This window comes from Gambusia affinis, linkage group LG16 (assembly GCF_019740435.1).
Source record: "Gambusia affinis linkage group LG16, SWU_Gaff_1.0, whole genome shotgun sequence".
In the NCBI taxonomy this organism is placed as follows: Eukaryota; Metazoa; Chordata; class Actinopteri; order Cyprinodontiformes; family Poeciliidae; genus Gambusia; species Gambusia affinis.
The window spans coordinates 11,054,937-11,075,356 of record NC_057883.1 but is presented as its reverse complement, the minus strand read 5'-3'; the positions used below and the strand labels follow the sequence as shown (position 1 = coordinate 11,075,356).

The 20,420-nt window shown below is 39.0% G+C and overlaps 1 protein-coding gene across 3 annotated transcripts in view; it reads left to right on the top strand.

Moving 5' to 3' along the window:
• dph6 (diphthamine biosynthesis 6) overlaps positions 1-20,420 on the top strand; it is an 81,003-nt gene that overhangs the window by 32,372 nt on the left and 28,211 nt on the right. For all 3 annotated transcript variants that reach the window (XM_044143409.1, XM_044143410.1, XM_044143411.1), the window contains 9 exons: positions 1,095-1,168; positions 2,040-2,158; positions 10,806-10,867; positions 11,963-12,057; positions 12,140-12,233; positions 14,057-14,207; positions 14,557-14,682; positions 16,027-16,156; positions 16,232-16,406. In XM_044143409.1, coding sequence (XP_043999344.1) covers positions 1,095-1,168; positions 2,040-2,158; positions 10,806-10,867; positions 11,963-12,057; positions 12,140-12,233; positions 14,057-14,207; positions 14,557-14,682; positions 16,027-16,156; positions 16,232-16,406 — 1,026 coding nt within the window. The remainder of the gene's footprint in view (positions 1-1,094; positions 1,169-2,039; positions 2,159-10,805; positions 10,868-11,962; positions 12,058-12,139; positions 12,234-14,056; positions 14,208-14,556; positions 14,683-16,026; positions 16,157-16,231; positions 16,407-20,420) is intronic.

The following is a 20,420-nucleotide window of genomic DNA, read 5'->3' as shown; positions in this document are numbered from 1 at the left end:
ACAAAAATTTTATTATTTCAGAAATTCTCCTGGACTTCTTTCTGGTTTAACACAAGGAATGACACAATTTTCGCCAATGTCCTGGATAAATTTGTGTGGAGTGACTCTTGACTCTCTGACCCCAGTTTCACTCTGCTATTTGTCAGTGTCCCCAAACTTGCATTGGATTTGCTTCTCAATCTTCTCAAACCTGTGATTATAGTTGTTGCTTGTGGACAATTTTCTGCCACACTTTTCCCTTTCCCTTAACTCTCCATTAATATACTGGGATACAGCAATATGCAAACCCAGCTTTACATGAATGAATTCGAATGGCTTACCCTCGTTTTGGTTTGTGTCAATTAATTTCTGCTTGTCAACAGTCAACTTATCACTCTTTCCCGTAATTGTCTTGAATGTCTTGAAATTTTAGCATTTCTGTAATATTGGCGCACAGCCTGTAAGACACAGAATCTATCATTGGTAATGCCAGTGCACATGCATGCACACACTTAAGTTTTTAAGACCTAACTTCCCAGGACGACCATTGCCTACCTTTGAAATTCCACCCAGTTCTCATCTCTCTTCATTGTTCTGTCTGGGATTTGTCCCTTTGAGCAAAATTTTTCAGGATGCATTTAATCTGAGCCATTCAGTAAATAGGAGCCAGACTTGTGAACCATGACATTGAATTTCTGCACTGTTTTTGAATTGTAGTATGTATGGTTGTAGTTTGATAACAGGAAGTGAACAAAGCCATTCAGTCCCTGTTAGCCATGCTTCCTCATAATGAGCAGTTAAAGTTGCAGCAAGAAGAATGTTTAAGACATTTTTTTGGGTTGGTTGTTTAAAGCACATGCAATTTACAATAAGCTTCATATGTAGCTCCCTTCATCGGCAGTAGCAAGGATACCTTAACAAGCCCAAAGTCTGAACAGCAAGGGAAATTTGGGTGCCATTTGTCATTTCTGTAACACTTTTGGATTCCATTACAATTTCAAAAAGAATAGTTTACTTTAGGAGAATATGACACCCCTGTTCTGTTACCAAGCAAGTTTTTGTCTTTCCTTTATAATAAAAAAGCATTGAACTATTATTGTTTCTTGTCCTCACAGGAAAAGGAGGCCGTTGAGGCAGTGTCTGTAGGAGCTATTCTATCCGATTACCAGAGGGTCCGTGTGGAAAATGTGTAAGTCAAACACTGGAGGTTTAGAACAGCAAAGCTTACTTGCTCCTCTGAACTCAAGTAAGGCACAATCTGTGGTTCACCAAAGGAAAATGATACATCCAGTTTTTCCCTCACTTGTGTGACTAAACTAAACTAAGAGAGGGCTCTGTTTACTCGTACACAGTCACATGTACACACTTTTTGCTTTGCTTATGCCATTTGTATTTAGACTTGTTTCATTCTAGGTAAGTAAGCTGAAATTCTCATCATTTTTAAGATTTTTCTGAAGAAATCTTTAAACATAAAAGAAATTTAACAATAGAAAAAGCATTAGTTCTTCTTACTTTTTTCTTTCCTTCAAGTTTCTGCCAGCTTAGTCTCTTTTTGTTCTGCAGACAGATCCAAACTGGATCTTGCTTGTTGCAAAACAGTTCAATTTGGTCTAGAGTTTAGCAAACAAGATTAGGATTTCTCACTAAGTACATTCAAATTAAAAGTTGTATTTTTTCCAAAAAAAAAAAAAAAAATTCACTGTGAGTTTATATTACTGCTGCCACAATATGAGCTGAATTTCAACACATATTTTTAACAGAGATGCCAACAAATATTTGTGCATGTGTAGTAGACACAATGCTCCCCATCAGTTCTTTGAGGGGTGGACATTTGTGAATATACAGTTTGACTCATGTTACCTCTAACTGTATGATGTAATAAAAATCTTTAAATGGGGTTTTTTGTTTCCCATTAATAATCCGTGAACTGTGGGCCTATCCGGGTGACAGCTTTCATGTAAATAGATAAGGTGCTTTGGCAATATGGGGTTGTGACAATGTTCTGAAGTGGGCAGATATTCAATAATAACTACTTTGCATCTATTTCACTTGTTTTATAGATGTCTGCGTCTTGGTCTGCAGCCCCTGGCCTACCTGTGGCACCGAGACCAAGAGTCGCTGCTCTCTGAGATGATATCATCCGACCTACATGCCATCCTCATCAAAGTTGCTGCTTTTGGTGAGTTCTTTGTTTGTCTTTTGTTTGTGCCCAGCCAGTTAACCTCCGTTCTAGTTGCCTGTTTCCCTCCTTTTATTTCTTTCTTCTTGAGGTGCCAAGCTGGTCAGAAACACAAACTTTTTATAATAAAAGTTAGTGGAAAAAAGCGGTGTATCTAAAGGTAGACAAGGAGACGAGTGAAGTAATACCCAACCCATTAATCTGCGGCTTAGCGGCGGTGTTAAGACTTGCGCCAGCGGCAATGAATTGAACCAGAGAACAATATGAAAAGATAAGAAGCACAAAGGAGGAGGAGGGAGGTATTATTGCGGCGTTGTGTTAGGAGGGTGGGTGGAGAAATGGTTGGCAGTTGAGAAATACTCACAGGTGATTGCCCCGCACATTAATGCAAGCTGTCAATAACCGGCGCATGTCTGCACCGTGTAGGAGAGGCTCACCTATGCATAGCTCCATTTATGCGGTCCGTGAAGTGAAGATTAAAATCTTGTTTCTCTCATTTGCAGTCTTCAACTGCTTCAGCTCTGAGGAAAGAGGTTACTATGGAGTCACATGCTCTCCTCTCATCTGTTTTGGAGCCTGAGGACAGAAAGATCAGATTACTGTAAAACAGTAGGGATAGAACAAAAGTTTTCCTTTATTCTTCTCTCAAGTACATGATGTCAGGATCCGTACCTGTATCTACTTGACAGTGCAGCTGGATTCTTTTGGGTTGTTCCAGTGATAAATGATTAGTATGGCTACAAATGGTTCTTTTTGCTCTTATATCACTTGAAGGGGGAGGTCATTATATACACACTGTTTATGTCCTGCTAAGTGCTTGTTGTCACCTTTGGAAGCAATCAGTCGGATCGGAGTCTGGAGCTGACTGATGACCTGTGGAGCTGAGTATGTTTAGGATATTCTGCCTATCTTTCAACACTGCTTAAATAACCCCTTATGGCATGCACTTGCAAAACCATTTATTGTTGGTACTTAAGTTGCTGCAGCCAACACTCATTTTTTATGTTAATAATAAATAAAAGGGGTTTGACAATAAATATGATGGCCATCAAAGGAGAGATGTTTTCAAGATTTTATTTTCTCGCTAAATTAACTAACCAGGAGAGATTTTTCTTTAAAATCAATTAAAGACGTGATAAATTTAGTTTATCTTCTTTAGAATCAAATAGTACAGACGGATGAGGGCTTCAGTAGAACTGTCAAATTTACTTTTGTACGAATACAAAAGTAGTTCTTCGTCTTCCATTTATGGGCTAATCATGAAATTAAATGACAGACATGTTTTTAAGAAAACAACCCACTGAAGACGTGTCGCCTTATAACTCTCCTATTCTGCCAAGCTTCCTAATCCAAACACAACTTGATCTAAAAGCAAATTCCTAACATTTTTTTTGAAAGATTATAATTAGAATAGAAGATCACCTCGGGTGCCTTATGCGTATGTTTTTTATCGTCCAGGCTGTAGATGTTTGTGTGCGTACGTGTATGTGTGTGTTTTGGCTACAGGTAAAGCGAGCAGATCGTATCAGTCCTGACTTCTCACCTGTCCCAGGGCAGTAGTAATTAGAAAGGAGAGAATTGAATAGAGGGGCAAGTGCCAAAGGCATTCTAGGCAGCCCCCCATAATTGCAGCTTTGGTGGGAGCAGGTCTGAGCAGTGAGGTGTGCTGCTTAGGGGAGATTGGGTAACAGAAGGGCGTACCTGGTGGGCTTTGGTTTTTGTGTGTGGCAGAGAACAAAAATGAGTCTTTGAGGGATTTACTTGTGCAGACCTTTAGAAAAAGAGGGAAAAAAACCAACTTTCCTGGGGCAAAGGTTAAGTCGGCATCTGAAATCCCAACTGCAACAGCTTATGATATTCTGTAGAAGTCTGAAATGGGTGTTTTTTTTTTCCTCTGTTTGATTCTCAGAAATGAGAAGTCATTCAAGATTTACTTTCCATCATTAGTTTGTTTAGTCGACCAAAATTCCACCAAGACCAGAAATTCTTGAAGCGTATCTTTCTGAATGCTCAAAGTCAGTCTTCTTGAAAGCGTGTTTGTATGCTGATGACTGCCTAAAACCTTTTTTCTTTTTTTTTTTTTTTAAAGATGCCAACTGTCATAGAGGGGAGTAAGTTCAATCACCCAAGTTTATGCAAATGAATACCAGGAAATGCTTCTAATTAAAGGAAAATGTGTGGTGTGGCTCTGAAGCTGTCTCTTTGGAATGCAGTATTTCTTGAGCTGACCATGCTAATTGGCATTTCTAAAAGCTAGTATAAAATATTCATGTAATTAGATAATTGATTGATTAGTGCAGGTATGTATCAGGGCACAGGTTCAGCAATTAATTGGTCCTGCCAGGAGTAATTGGCATGTGCAAAATCAAGGTCTGTCTACATGAACTCGAATGCAGCCTTTAAACTACCAGAAAAATAATTTAATTTATCTTTCAGGACAATTAATAGTTGTGATAATGACTAGTAAAAGGTTTTCATGTTGAATAATTGAGTTCCTTTCCCGTCAGACATTGGGAGTCTTATGTTTTCTGATTATTAGATATGAGGTTCAACTCGCACCTAATAAAGCTTAATTTTAGAAGATAATTAAAATGACATTGACGTTATATTACACTTATTACAATTTTTTTTATTGTCTTTTGACTTATTCCTAATTAAACCATTTCCAAATTGCTGTCACAGTAAGAAAAAAAATGTCAGTCTTTTTCTCAAAGCTCAGAAGTAGTTGTAAAATTATTTATCATCTTTTAACAAGTATATAAAAATACCAAAATTGATTTTTCTCAGTCAAATCTTGTACACTGGTGATATAAAGGTATTACATTGTGAAAAATTAAACATTGAAAGGGGACACCACTACCACTATAACGTGAAACATAATTGAATTTGTTGAATTAGGGATGTGAACTAATGAAAGCAAGTTACAAAAAAGTCCAAGTGTTTTTTCACCCTTTGTGGTGATGTGAGGTGAATGAGATAGTGGATTGTTTGCTGCAGTTTTCTGTCTTTCTGTGACCTGCTCAGGTGAGGGTCAGGTCTTTTTTTATTTACACATGGCCATTGAACCAGTTTTTGGAACTTTTGGCAGTGTAGGCAGGTGCCAAGTGGAGAAATACTAAATAAACTTCTAATAAAAGTAAACACACACTGTGAATATTTTATTTTCCAGACGCCCTACGGTTCCAGGAAAACCATTTATCCACTGTCGTAGATGGCCATGCTGACTAGCTTGGGCACTGATGGTAGGCTCTGCTGTGAGAAAGGTGCTGCAGAGCTAAAGGAAGGGTGTGAGCAGTGTGTATGCTAGCGTGATTGACAGTGCTAAGACCTTCCTCCATTGCTCTGACTGGTTGTTTTAGACCAGGAATTGTGCATTTCTCCAGTTGTCAGTAGAAGGAGGCAAAGGAGTTTAGTTTTTTTTTTTTTCAGAAGTCATCTTTCCCATATTATACTGTCAGGACAAGGTTAAATGTTTAACAAATATGTGAAAAATATATCTTATAAATATGTAGCTTCTACAAAAGACTGATCTATGAAGGATGTAGATTGGGTAAATATGTGTGATATATCTTTTCCATATTGCCCACCTCCATATGACATATGATGTATATTACTGACCACGTACAGGGGCACAAAAAGATTAAATGGTGCCCACTTCACTGAAGGTTATTTCTTTTATTTTACATTTTTTTCCTGAAAATAAGATTGCATCCTGATGGGATTGTAGCAAAGTTTATGCTGCCTATTATGCTTCTCACACCAACAGAATTTCAGATAAGAGCTTGACAAATTTCACATATCCTGTTAATCCTACCATGCTTTATGCCGTACCACTTCCCTCTCCTTCCTTATTTCATTTCTGTAATCATCCGTCTGCCTTGCAAAGATTAGGTGATAGTGAACAGCTTTTGTTTTGGTGAACAATCTTTTAAAACGTTGTTTAAAAGCTGATGCGGCTCACCTATGAGGGAGGAGATGCTTATTTCACCCATTTAAAGGCTAAAATGTTACACATCATGAATCCAATTTTCTCTGCTTTTTCTCTCTAAAGGCAGGGATTAAAGCGGAGCTGTCAGCTCGCTCACCAGATCTTAAGACAGCCTGCGGATGTCGGCAATACTGTGCTCAGCTCAGTTTAGACAGTATCTAGAATCTCGCAGCTTTTTAATTTGGCATTAGGCTCAGTAAGCAAAATCACAAGAAGTTTTAATTAAATAGGTAACCCAGCGCTGCTGGGCAACAAAAATCTACTTTCTCAAGGGTTGAAAGACTAATCGTGGTTTCTCAAAAGATATAGAGGAAGATAGAGGACAGAGGCCTGGAGATAATTGTTTCTGACTTTAAGAAGAATAGACTTGAGAGAAGCCTTTTCTCATGAGTGAACTTCTGTTGAGTAAACAAAAGTTGCTTTTTCATTGTTTCCATCGGATCCAAGTCTTTTTCTTCAGAAGCTTTTCATGCATAAAGAAAAAGTTTTATATCTTATTTTTTGACATTAACTTCTCTTCTTTCTTCTTGGTCTTACAGACTGTCTATGATCTTTTTGTCTATGATCCTGTTGGATCATAGACTAAAGATCTTGTGTGATATAATTAAGGTTGTGAAGCCAGGCTTTATGGACTCTTTGGGTTTGGCCAGACGACAAGTTGGTGCCTACAGTGTTTGCATCAGTTTTAATGAACATTAATATTTTTTTACATAGGGACAGGTATTAATCGTATTGTCCATCATAAGTAATTGTATTTATCATTTTCATAATAAATTGCAATTAATATATATTTTTTAAGAAGTTTCCTTAGATTATTTTTATTATTTTCTCTGTTCAATGAGCGTATTAACAATTGCCAATAAAATGTAAAATATGATTATTTAAGTGAGACAAAAGCTTTTTTATGTAACTGATGACCTAAAGAAGTGTATTACAAATGTGTAAAGCTGTTGTAGACAATTACTTTATTGCTATGATTGCTGTTCCAATCAGTTAGTCATAATTACCTAAAAATATGTAATAAATAGTTTAATAGTCTATTTTATTTTTATTACAATAGTATCACAAAATATCACAATAAAGCTTTAAATCAATATTGCCCACCCCTACGTAATTGGTTAGTACTGGAATTATATACCTTTTTGGTACTTGACTCCCATTCCTCAACGACACATTGTATTTCTGTCACCTATCTTATTTTTGATGTTTTTTATTCAATCTCAGTTTAAGGAAACCTCAGGTTTTATCTGGTTTCCTCTTAAACGTTGTCTTCTTCTTGAATATTGCCCCCTAAATGCCATCTCGGTGCTTCTAAAAAATGCATTTAATCATTACTGGACATCAAAGTTTTAAAGTTCACTGAATTTAACTGGACTTTTATGGGATAATAAGATGTAAAAGGCCCTTTTAAAAGAGAGTCATTCCTTTCAGTCTCTCTCAGGAAAGCTCATGTCTCTCCAAAGAGTGGTCTTACTGTCTCTGGTGGCAGACTAATGGCAGCTTCTAGTGGGCTTATTTGGGTTTAATGTGGCATAATGAGGTTAGGTAATTGGGTTTAGGTCAAGTTGTAAAACAGGTTTAGAGGAGACAGAGATGTGGAGATCATGCAAATGAGTGGTGTTAGATCGCCAGTAGCCTACGCTGATGGCTTCTTTAGGAGTTTGCAAAGCATATATTGTACAAGTGCAGCCTCATCCCAGCTTCCTTCATGTACAAATGGTTTCAGTAACCTTAATTCCAACCGGAACATCAATTAGGAAAACACTCACACAAGTGCTAAGTGGTCTTTGGAGAAATAGTTCCACATTAATGCCATCTTAGTATGGTTTTATCACTCACTCCTGTCGTCGTAGGTTTCAGTCATCCCGTTCTCTCCTTGTAAATATCAAATTATGTGTCATATATTATTTAAGAGCTGGGAAGTTAATGAACACATTAAAAAACGCTGCACCCACCCTTAGGAGCTCAGAGCCAATTTTCAAAATTTGTTAAAAGGCATGACTAATTAAAGAGGATATTTTAATTGGATTGAATTTTAATGCTTTTCTTCACCCTCCTTATTACCTTTGTGGCGGGGTTAAGATGAGAGGATGTTGAGATTAGATATTCTCACACTAATTAAGACTACAGATCCCCTGGGAGGAGAATAAGGGCCTGCTCATTCTATCCTTCCACACCCTGTCTACTCTCCTCCTTTTCCCTCCTTCCTCACTACCATGGCCCTCTATCTCTCCTCCCTGAAGCGCTGGACCACGGAGACCCACAGCAGAGACGCAGCTGGGATTAAGATGAACGCGGGATGGGATGCGACATCCCTCCTTCACATCTCCTTTCCATTTTCCTCTAGTCTTCCAGCCATCGCTCCTCATGGGGCCTGAAGATGACACATTAACCTTTGAGGTTGTCAGGCCATGAGAGACGAGAGATTCTCACATTAGGATTAACTTCATTTGTCTAATTAAACAGATGACCATGCCAATGAACAGGGCCGCATGATCTGTGCTAGTGGAGGAGCTATGTTCGATTTTCAGTGAAAATTATGGGTCCATTTCAACAACTATCTTTATTACCATGACATCACTGTCACCACTCTACTATTCACCCAGATAGGTCATCAGTTACTTGTTAATGATTATGCCAGTCACAGGAAAACCATGTGGATAATGTACATGTGCCTTGAAGTAAATTAAAATATCATTGAAATGTCATAAAAGTAAAACTCTTATACTATAACGATTAGTCACACATACAAACACTCAAGACTTTATTCCCATTAATTTTGGACTTTAAGCAGCCACAAAACAAGGTTGTACCCCTTTTACAATGATTTGTTTATATGATGTTTTTCTTTTCAGATTTCAACACTGAAAAGGTGCTATGTGCAGGTTCAGCGTGGACTTCTGCCAAAACACAGAACAACTATCTAAAATATTGAAGAAACATACCTATTCAAAATAAAGCAACCAAAAAATAACACATACACTCCTCGCAATCATGTACAGCATTGAATGTGTTCTCAAAGGTGCTTCACAGCAAAGGTGTGGCAGGTTGGGATAAACAAAGAATGAAAACGGAGCGATCTGCATCATCCACCATCTCCTCCTGGGAAACCAGTCCAAATCTGTCCATCTTTTGGCTCCACCAATCAGGACAGACACCTGACACCTGCAAACTCAAAATTATATATTCAGATAAAACAGCACCTTAAGATAGCAGTTGTAACTGTATTGAAAACCCAGCATAGTATATATTATAAAGGGCCAATTTTAATAAAGAATTATCAACAAACTGATGTTTGTAATATACACTCTACTTGTCCTCTCAACATTGCTGTTATTCCCGATTCTTGTGAAATGTTTTCTACAACACATCTTTTTTCCATTCTTTCCAACCAAGTGCCCTTTTTTGGACTGATACAGTACTCTAATCCTCTGAGAAACAGAACTTTGGGTTTTCATTCTCTGTCAGCAATAATGATTAGAAGTTAGAAAATTAAACCCTTGAAATAAATGACAATGTGTTTGAATCGGTCTATTCAAAAATTAGTTTCACTTTATTAATTTAATTCTAGAAATATATTATGTAGAACATTATTTTAATCCATTGAGATACTTCTGTAGAAAAATAAGAAAAGCGATCATGAAAGACCATCAGCTGCACGCATGTGGTTCCTGTGACTTTACAATTGTACTGTTACTTTTTTAACTGTAAAAGAAGGAAAAAGGGCAAATACCTAGTTTGGAATTTCCTCAAATTTAACATTTTATGTTCATGTCCTGTTATGTTTTTTATTGTTCTATTCTTTGTCGTAAGGACCTGGTACTGTGAGCTTTGCTTTGTGTCTGAGCTGTGAAGAATGCGCTGTAGGAAATTGAGGGCTGCACTTTCTTTCTGGGTGAGATGAAGTTCAACATTGAGGCCTCGAACTCCAGAGCCGAAAAGGCAAAGTCAGGACTTCACCGTCTCAAAGGAGCAAAACCCCTCCAGGGTTTAGGGAATTGTTGATTGATTTATTCTACCTTTCATTTCTAAATTAAACCCGCCAGTCTGTTAATCTGAATCTGAAGCAGCAGATTTTTATTGCTGTAAACAGGAAGAGCGCATTTGTTTTTGTAAATGGTAAGTTAAACGCTTTTGTCTTATTGTCTGGGGAGTGTGGGGGAGTGAACCAGAGCATGCCACCACTCGGTATGCAGGCAAAACTGACCGGCACCTCTTTCTTTCCCCTTCTTCTTTTCTCTCCCTTGCCTGTGAGTCACTTCCATGCACCATTTCAGGGGAAGGGGAGAAAAAAGGCAAATAAACAAGATTTCTTTCCAGAGTTTATGTTCTCAAAGGGAACTACATGTGCAGGGGGCAGGCGAGGGTGCATTGGGGGAGTTTGCGGCTTGCGATTGAAAATTGTTGCCTTTACACAGAGAGATCTGTGTACACTACTTGCAAAGTCAAACAAATAGATCCAGGGTGCAGGTTTAGGAGTATTTTTGTGAGACTGCCCGTAAACCTCCCTGCCTGTCATCTTCAATCACTAAGTCCGTTTCTGATCAGACCGTTTTTTTTCTCTCTCTCCCTCTCTTCTTGTCTGTGTGCACGGTGTTTGTGTATTTCTGTTTGTGTTGCTTTGTTAATGTTCTCCTGCATTTTCCATGCGGATGCCAGGCCTGGATCCAGAGAAGCACTTAGGAAAATCCCTGGCCGATATGCAGCCCTATTTGAAACAGGTCGTACACTCTTAGATACCTTTCCAACAATCTGACCTCAGTACTTTGAGATATTGTAGTGTGCACATAATTTTCTATTGAATACACATATACTGTTCCAGTCAGAAGTTTACATACATTATCAGTAGCGCAAATTTTAACACATTTTGAGTATTGAAGAGATATTGGAACTTTTCCTTTTTTTTTATCTTCAATGATTTCTAAAAACAAGCAAACATCCTGCCATTTTGGCCAAACAGCTCAAGCTTTGTCTTGCCTGAACATTTATCTACCAAAGGAATTTAGTTTGGCCTTGTGGACAGCTTCAAATTCAAACGTTTACATGTTGATTAGGAACAGATGGTTCTTAGTCAGCAACGTCTCAGTCTGTTGATGTCAAGCTTTCTTGGAAGTGGACAGTGACACTGGCATCTTCCAGCTTATGATAGATTTGGACTTTGCTGTTCTTGTGCATCCTAATAATTATCCTTCCACTTGATGTTGAAAGATGGTTGAACATGGACTGTACTGGAATTTCCACGACGACAATAATTAACAGTAATCTTAAACTATTAGACATTACTTTTTCAAAGGTTTGATTTTATACTGTTTCTAAAATTGTGAATTAGGTACAAGACAGAAAAATACCCCATTCAAGTCAACCAATCCAGTAGTTCAACTTACAAAGTAAATTATACCAGAAGCTTGTTGATGGCTACAAAAGCATGATAAAGGTGCAACTTGCTAAGGGAGATTTGTTCAAATGGGGATGTATGTTTGTATTTGTGTAATTTAAATTTTGTGTGGACCAGAGAAAACAATTATTTTAAACTCACCCAATCCTTTCTATCAGAATATCAATAAATTAATATGACATTCATGCCCATGTTGAGGTTTTACAAATGTCTGACTGGAACTGTAAGTTACATAAATCCTTGTTTTCCTATTGGTTTGGATATTGTTGTATAAAGTTGTCAGCACTGAATCATTATTGCATATTAATGTACAATAGCACAAATACTAAAATATCTGTAAACTGATTAGCATCATTTTGCAGAAGGTTTTCCATACTGTGGCATATTACTAAAATAAAATATTTTGCTTTGCTTTGAGCAGCTCTCCCACAAGTATGGAGTCCATATTTGTGGTGAGGGAGGTGAATATGAAACCTTCACTCTCGATTGTCCAATCTTCAAAAAGAAGATAACAATGTAAGTAACCCAGCACAACACTCAGTCAACAAAATGATTTTCTTCCTCCAGGTGTCTGGATGTTTTCTGTTTGTTTGCGCAGAGATGAAGCTGAGACAGTGATTCACTCTGCAGATGCTTTTGCTCCAGTTGGCTACCTGCGCTTCACCAAAATGCATGTAGAGGACAAACACAGCGTGAGTCTAATTTCTGTTAATTGAAGTTCATTCAATACAGTATCAATGGCTTTGGAGAAGTTTGACTCTGTGGGGTTGATTGCGTTCAAGCAGCTCTCAGGGCCAAACAGTATACCAGAACACAACCCTTTGGTGCTTGGTAACTTTGTCGAGGAGAGGGGAAAAACACAGCTCTGCAGGGTAGGATCCAGATCAACCTCCAGAAGGCCTTTCTAACTCTACTTCCACACATTCTAGCTCTTGGTCTCTCCTTTCATCTCCCACTCTTGCTCCTCCAGCCCCACATGGCCTAGTTTGACGTCTGCAATATTCGCCGCAGCCTGAAACTAGGCCCAGCTTAATAAACATGTCTGCTCGCATTAAGGCGCTTTGCATTCAGGTAGCTGGGTGAGCGGACACAAGCAAAGGGTTGTGGGGAAGGAGAAGAAATTGGCTTTTGGTAAATTGAAGGCTGAATTGGGCCTCAAATGCTGGAGGAGGACGGCACATTTCCCTCTCCCTGCAGGAGTGGACAGCAAATTCTAACATTTCTTAAATTGTTCTCGAAAAGATTTAGTGAAGACAGATCATTTATTTATTTATTTTCTTTCTTTGTTTGAAGTTCCCGTGTTTATTTAAAATCATACTGAAGGATCAGTTTGCCTTTTCTGTGTTTACTGGAGTATTTTGTCATCACAAAGAAGGATCAAGTATGTGATTTGAAGACACACACTGTGACATACACATGTCCCCTTGAATTTATATGTAGACATTTTTACATATGTACTGTATGTTTTTATTTTAGATGGGGGAGGGCACTGTTATAGACAGAAAACATACCCCCATCCAGCAACCTCTGCGACCCTCCAGCCTCACCCCCTTAAGCTATATATTTTTTCCTGCTCCCCTTGCAGCCGCTTCCACCCCCAACATGCAAATAGACACTGCATGCTCCTGCGGCCCCTCTAGCCCCCCCTAGGTTGCTGGAGAAAGAGTAGGGAAAACCAGAGCCTGCAAGAGTAAGAAAGGGGAGGGAGAGCAAGAGGGGCAGTGGCAGTGGGGGGGGGGACAACCAGGGGAGAACCTGCCCTGGTTCAGCTTTCTGAAGCTCTTCTCGTCAGGGTGACAGATCTGCGGTGACACCAGCACTAGAGGAAACTGCACCAAGCTCAGGGGGTGGGGATGGACCACCATCATTTGCCCTCAGTTAATGCTAGTCAAGCTATTTTTCATGCTGGCCAGGAGAGAGGGGCTGAAGTATAATTAATTTGATTATCATATGGCCTAATGCGGCTGACAGGAGACAGGGGGGGGGGTTGGGTGAAAGAGTATCAGGCGGCATGAGGGTTGTGCAGAGGAAATATGAAATATGTATTCAAACGCGTGGCACCCTTGCAGGATATGGCAGGTAATATGTATGCCTTAGAGAATGATAATGATTTGTTATTTAAAGAAGTAGCAGGGAGCAGAGGCAAAGTATAAGCAAACAGCTGCAAAAAAAAAATAAATAAATAAAAAAATGGTGCAATCCAAAACATGTCTCACTGATCTAGTGTTGAGTCTTGACTGACAGCCACTATGATTGGATCTACAGTATCAGAAAACACCACACCCTGTTCGCCTGAACCACGAATATGTTAGCAAGTTGTTTCATATTCATTCACCTTGAAGTTATGCGCGTCTGGGTCCTTGTCATGTAAGACTGACGTGCACACACAGCCTGCTCGGCGGCGTACGTGGTGAGGTTGGCTAATTATACGACGTTTTGTCTGCCATTGCAAACGGCTTTGCGTTCTTTGGTGGGCACTTGGCCTGATGTATTCCCCTGTGGTGCTTTATTGCAGGATGCGGTGGCGAGAGCTTTGCCCCATGGTAGTTGTCCTTGCCAGAGCGCCATTGACAAGATGACTGAGGAGGTGGAATATGCTGATCAAGCTGAAGACAACCAGCACAAATTTACATCAAACTGTGACCTTAGTTGTCACTGGGGCCACGGTGAGATTCATTTGTTGTGAGACGTGTGCATGCAGACATGCATGCATGAGTGTGTATTTATGTCTGGGTGTGTCAAATGATATCTTTGTGTGGTGTGTGTTGCTGTGGATCGGTGTCATATGTGACCAGCATCATAATGCCGGAGCTTTTTACATGGCGGTTTGACAAGAGTTGTCACTTGAGTAGTTTATTTGTGACAGCATCTGAATTAATTTCTTTGATGACATAAAATTAATATTTATGGCTTGTTTATGAAGGAACAAATATTTAAAGATGCTTCATACATTATGATGAACCAAAACCAATTTGATGGTGGGAATTATAACTTCTTTGCCATCTCTTTCCCCAGATGAGCCTCCATCCTGCTCCAAAAGGTGTTCAAGGGGCTATCAGTGGATCTCAGGCATCAATGGACTTAGGAGCCAAGATCTTGGGATTGAGAGCCAGACACTGGCAGCTTTAGCTATGCTTCAAGGTAGAGGAAATGTTGACAAGAACCAAAAAATCCTTCACATTCTTTCATTTTCTTAAAGACCTCAGTCTGCTGATACCCCTATATAAAATCCATCACAGCCATTTGCCACATCTGTGTGATTTAACGTCATTTGTTGAAATATGAGGTTCACAGATGCTCACTACCGCATCTGATGAGTCTGGAACTATTTTGCAAATAAGAATGGACAAAAATGTATGCTGTGCACATCTGACATACTGCCCCTCCCAACATCACCACTGTAATTGTAGCAAAAAGTTGTTCTACAAAATATTCAGTCAGGCAGGCTTAATAGAAATACACTGCGTACTTTTCAAAACAACCAACTTTTTTATTCCTGCTTTCCAATTATAGACTGATTAGTGTTGATCTATCACTTGAAATCCCAGACCTGTATTTACTTTATGTACTAAAAATTCAGATTTTATTATCTAAACAAAGTTACTGGTGAGATCTAAACAAATGTCTGTTTGTGTGGTGTTAACTGGACACAAAACAAGAAAAACAGCAAACCTTTAAAACTTCAGCTTGACTCAGCAGTACTTCTTAACTCCTCATACAAACTCGGTGTGTCACAGATTCTGTCAGTCAGATGAATGGGGTATGTAGCTGGCCGCTGCACAAGGACAAGCATTTTAAGCCAACACAGAACCAACTGTTTTCAGACACACACATTCGCACACACTCCAACCATGTAGAGTGGGTTTATCATTTTTGCCCTGCAGAAGTTTTCATAGTGCCCACTTTTCCCCCACTGTATCTCTATTTTTTTCTCTTTCTTTTTTTGATGGAGATGGAAGAGCAAAAGATGAAAAGCATATTTAATGTTTATGGTGGTGCTTGGCTGAGCAGCCCCTTCCCAGAGACAATATTAAACAAGTTAATATTTAATGAGCAACGTCTTTGTATGGGGGCAAAGTAGTGTGAGATGCTAGTGTTGGCAAAGGAAAAACAAACTTGAAGCTCTTTCAGATGATTGTTGGGAGAGAGAGATGCCTTGCTTTGAGCCATGGAGCTTGTATTTGTATCCAAAGCCTCCAATATGCACACCGGATTGCTTTCAGTGCAGGGGCCCACCAGTACTTCTGCTTTATACTTAAAGCCAGATACAAGTACTTTAGTTTGAGTGACTCAGAAATGTATTAAAATAAGATCAGGAGGTAAAACAAAGATTTTTTTTTTTTTTTACTAAACCGAGCATTAAAGCTAAGTACAAGTAAGACTTTTTGCCAGATGTTTATAGACTTAGTTTGTTCAGTTTAGGCAAGATTTTCTGACTTTGACTGTGCTGTTGATAATGTCTAAAAATCTTATGCATTTTATCAGATGAGTTGCAAATCAAGGCTTGGAAAATGAAGGACATCGTCTTGGTTCATCTCTATGTGAGGAATATGGAGGATTTTGTTTCTCTCAATGCAGTTTACAGGAAATATTTTGACATAAATCCTCCAGCCAGGTAAAAGCTTCCCTTTATTTCTTTATATGTTTACCCTCTTCCCTTTTTTCATATTTATTTTGTTTTGTTATGTAGGGTTTGTGTCCAGGCGCCTCTGCCTGGTGGACAGCTGCTGCAGATGGACTGTCTCCTCCATGACTGGACCGAACCCCTGGAGGAAGGCTGTTTCCGCCACAAAGAAGCCCTTCATGTCCAGAGCCTCTCCCACTGGGCCCCCGCTAACATCGGGCCGTACAGCCAGGCCTTCAAGGTGAGGTTCATGGACCTCCATTGTGGATACATGGGTGCAATGGTGACATGATGCTTTTGAAGATAACAAGAAAGGAGAGTTAGATTAAAGTGTTTATGGTTGATTCACAGTTTTGATGTACAGTGGAAAATAATTCATAGTCCTGCCATATTTAGATACAAAATAATTTTCATAGTGATTTAGCTTGATTGAGATTTTTTTCTGACAAAGATAAAATTAAAATCTAGGATCTGTGGCTGCTTCTTGCATGTGAAAAGTGCAAAATAAAAAATGTTCTGCACCTACCAAGATGGAACTCTGATGTAGCTCAGGTTACTATCTACTGTTCAGGGAACAGAAACTGAATTATTTGGGGATAGTGAAACTTGGCTCATTTTCCAGTTTTTATTTTTTAATGCTAGTTGCCTTTATTGGGTCCAATCAGAATTCTCAGGAAATGAGGCAAGAGAGAAGTGGAAAAGAAATGCAGCAACAATCTCATTCACAGAAGTATTCCAAGTTTCCAAGTATTCCACACTTATTGTGTGATGGATTTTTTCTTGAGTAGTTTTGTCTTTATCTTTTACCATGTGTCCTTTCTAAAATGGCTAATGTGTACCTACCCTTTGCACTTGTTTATAAAGCAGAAAGTCTTTGTCTCTCATATTGTTTCAAACCTTTAAAGAATGTGAAATTCAAAGGCCAAGCAGAGGAAGTGTGGGCCGTGGTTGCATGGTTGGCTAAGTGTTGTGTTTACCCAGTGTGTATTATATAGGATTACACTTGTCAAGGTACTGTCAACAAGGATAGTGTCCATCTCCTCCACACGTCCTTGATCCTTCAACCAAATCCAGCTGTGAGTGAGAACATGTGTGGATTATCCATTCGCTCGGGTCTTGACGGGCGTATTTCAGCGGTCTGTTGCTGAAGCTGAGTTTGGATTCCTGAGAGCTAACCTAAAGAGTTTGGTTTGTTTTTAGCATGCCAGCAGTGCTTGAAATCTTCAGTGAAGCCTCATCGAGACATAAAATTGAAGTCAGCTGTGTGCAAGTACTTTTGCCACAAGAAAAAAAAAAGTCTAATCTCTCATTCATTTAATTATAATTAGAATTCGCTATAATTTGAGCAAGCCACAAAGAGAGTGCTTACTCAGAGCTCTGTGTGGGTCTTCACACGACCCCTGCGCGGTCTCTCAGTGCGTCTACTCCCCTTTACGCAACAATGGCTTAATTTGATCAAAAATGTATTAACAACTCTTCAGTGCAGTAGAGAATTTTACATATTGATACAATTAGCCTCTTGCTGTGAGCAAGCAAGCAGCTCACCCACCCCCACTGTCTCATCACGGCTCTGCTGTGATTGTCTCAATCTTAATGACAATTTTCCTCATTGCTCAGAGGAGCACAGGGACAAAAAAAAAAAAACTGTGGCCACATAAAACAGAAAGTACCTCCAGTCCACATATCTTATATAGGATGTAAATAAGATATGTGCTGTAATGCTTAAGATTACAGTTAGCCTGTAATCTTATGCATATCTTAGTAGTGTGTTCAGTTATGTGGAGATGATGTCATGAGTGAAACCTTAATGGAGGAACAAATTCAGCTCCAGATTCCTTAGCTTGACAAGTTCTGGGTAATTGTTTACTTTATTGTTTACCAGTTGGGGGGCTAACCAGTTGATTCAGCTAAGTAGGGCTTTAAGCACTATGTTTATTGCCCTGCTATATTGGGACCAGTCCATTCCTCTGCTTCTAATGATCTGAGAGCGAGCACATGGCTAGTGACAGAAAATGGCCCTGCAGAGTCTAACCACGGAGGACCGCCGCTGGTGGAGGGATAGAGGAAGTGCATATCAGATTGGCATGTGATGGATGCTGGACCTTCAAACCCCATCCATCCATTCATCTGTCTGCTTGGCTTGTCATGTCTCTCAGCGTCAGCTCTCGGAAATGGCAAGCTGACTCAACGTCGACTTGGTCTGGCAGTATGACAGATTCAGATCTGACTTGATTTAGGGAATTAGTTAACCTTTTTAATGTCAGAGCTGGGGGTGCTCTTGGTGTATTGTGCACTGATATATTGTAGCCCATCAGTTTACTTTAAAGCCGCAAGCGACAAAGATAAAAACTGTAATTTAATTTATGATTTGATTTTCACTCTGTCATATTGTTCTTCACATGAATGACAGTTGTTTTTATGTATCCCAATATAATTGTATCACATTATTTGTGAGTGTGAGGCTACTGAAGTTCTTGGCATAAATTGGTTTGCTGTAGCAATAATTTACATGATCTAAGTATCTGTTTATAATTAATGTATTAGTCATAAAAAGTTTTGAGAATATTAAATGTTTTCAAGCTAGTTTTCAAGCATTAATCATTCAAAGTAGTTTAAAAAGTTTCTAAACATGGAAACCAAGCCTCATCATTGACTTGCAACTTTCACTCCTCCTGGACGAAGACATAGTAACAATCGCCTAACAATTATTTAATACTTTAAATTATTTATATTTAAAGTCGTCTTGACACAATCCATATCATGGGATTCTTTCAAAGGAAAGTTTTGTGTTAGATTTAATGTTTGTGACTGAAGTCAGCTTTTGTTTTTTGTGGGGGGTGGAGGGGCTTTTAGCTATTCTGCTTTTTACCAATAAAATCAAATTTAGAGTAATTAGGAATGATTGCTCCTATAAGTAGGTAGATTAATTAAATTGGTTTATCACGTACTAAAGCCAGAGTTGATGACAAGAATCTCAAGCTGCATGCTTCCCTCCATGTCTATTTAAATTGATTCTGCCTATTTGGCCACATTCCCTTTGGAGGCACATTTACAGAGGTGAACACAATAGCCCAGACAGGACTGAATAGAAGGACTATCAGTTGAATGGTTGTTAAACATCTCCTCTTTCCTGTTAAGGCAAGTGGCTCACCCTTGGGATATTTGCTGGGAAATTATACTCACTGATCACATTCTGCGGGGTGCGTTTAGGGAGCTGACTGCACCAGCCTCAGGTTGCTATAGTGCCTACCAATGCTTTTGCCGGGGTCTCCTAATTGTGAGTGACATTCAATACTGTGGGATATGGTCTTGAGCAAGCCGCTGATAGGATTTGCATTGGGTTTTGAAAATTGTCAAAATGGACTGCAAGGCATCAGCAGTTATGTGGATCTGACGCTGCCTATTAACGTCAAAGGGAGGGGTGCGTTCAGGGAGGTGGTGGAATTTGAATAATCTTCTCATAGAAGTCTAAATATCTGGAAACAAATTAATTAAACTTTGTCTGGCCTTGAAGAAGTTGAGAGGTCAACCTGAGTGATGGCGGGCCACCCAATCTGGAGAGGAGAGCATGCTTGAAAGGAAACAATGTGTGGAGGTTTCTGTCCTGGTTAAACCCAAGGTTTATTTACATAAAGATGGGGACAAATTAAATAGCAAAGAGGCCTAATGATTCTTAAAATAAATAAATATTTTATATAGCATAATGTCACACTGAAAAATTTTTAAAATCCAACCTTTTGAGTGCAACATACAAGTATTAATTTCCCTAATGCTATCCTTCAAAATTAGTGCAGTATTTAAATTTATACTTTAATTTTTTGAGTTGGGCAGATTGTCCAAGAACTTGTAATGAGTAATCCAGGACTTTTTGGGTTTGTGGAGTATAAATATCACGACACAGAGGCCTTTTTTAAAAATGTTTTTTAGTCTCCAGCGACAAGACTGCATGAAAAGCCATGTCTGTGGTACCATCATGCATAATAAGGAAATGAGAAAAACTGTAAGCTGACTGTGAAAGAAGTGCAACAAAGCATCTTGGGGTTACCAACTCTCCAAAGCAACCATTAGATGCTGTCTACATGCCCACCAGTGTTTTGGAAGTATTACTAACATAATTATGTGACTTTTGCTAAACTCTGCTGGAACTCTAACTGCAACCATGAGCTGGGTTGTTTTGGAAGAGAAACAGGCCCATGACATGAAGGTTCTTCATCATACCTAACAGTGAGTATAAGGGACTTCTTCCACATGTTTA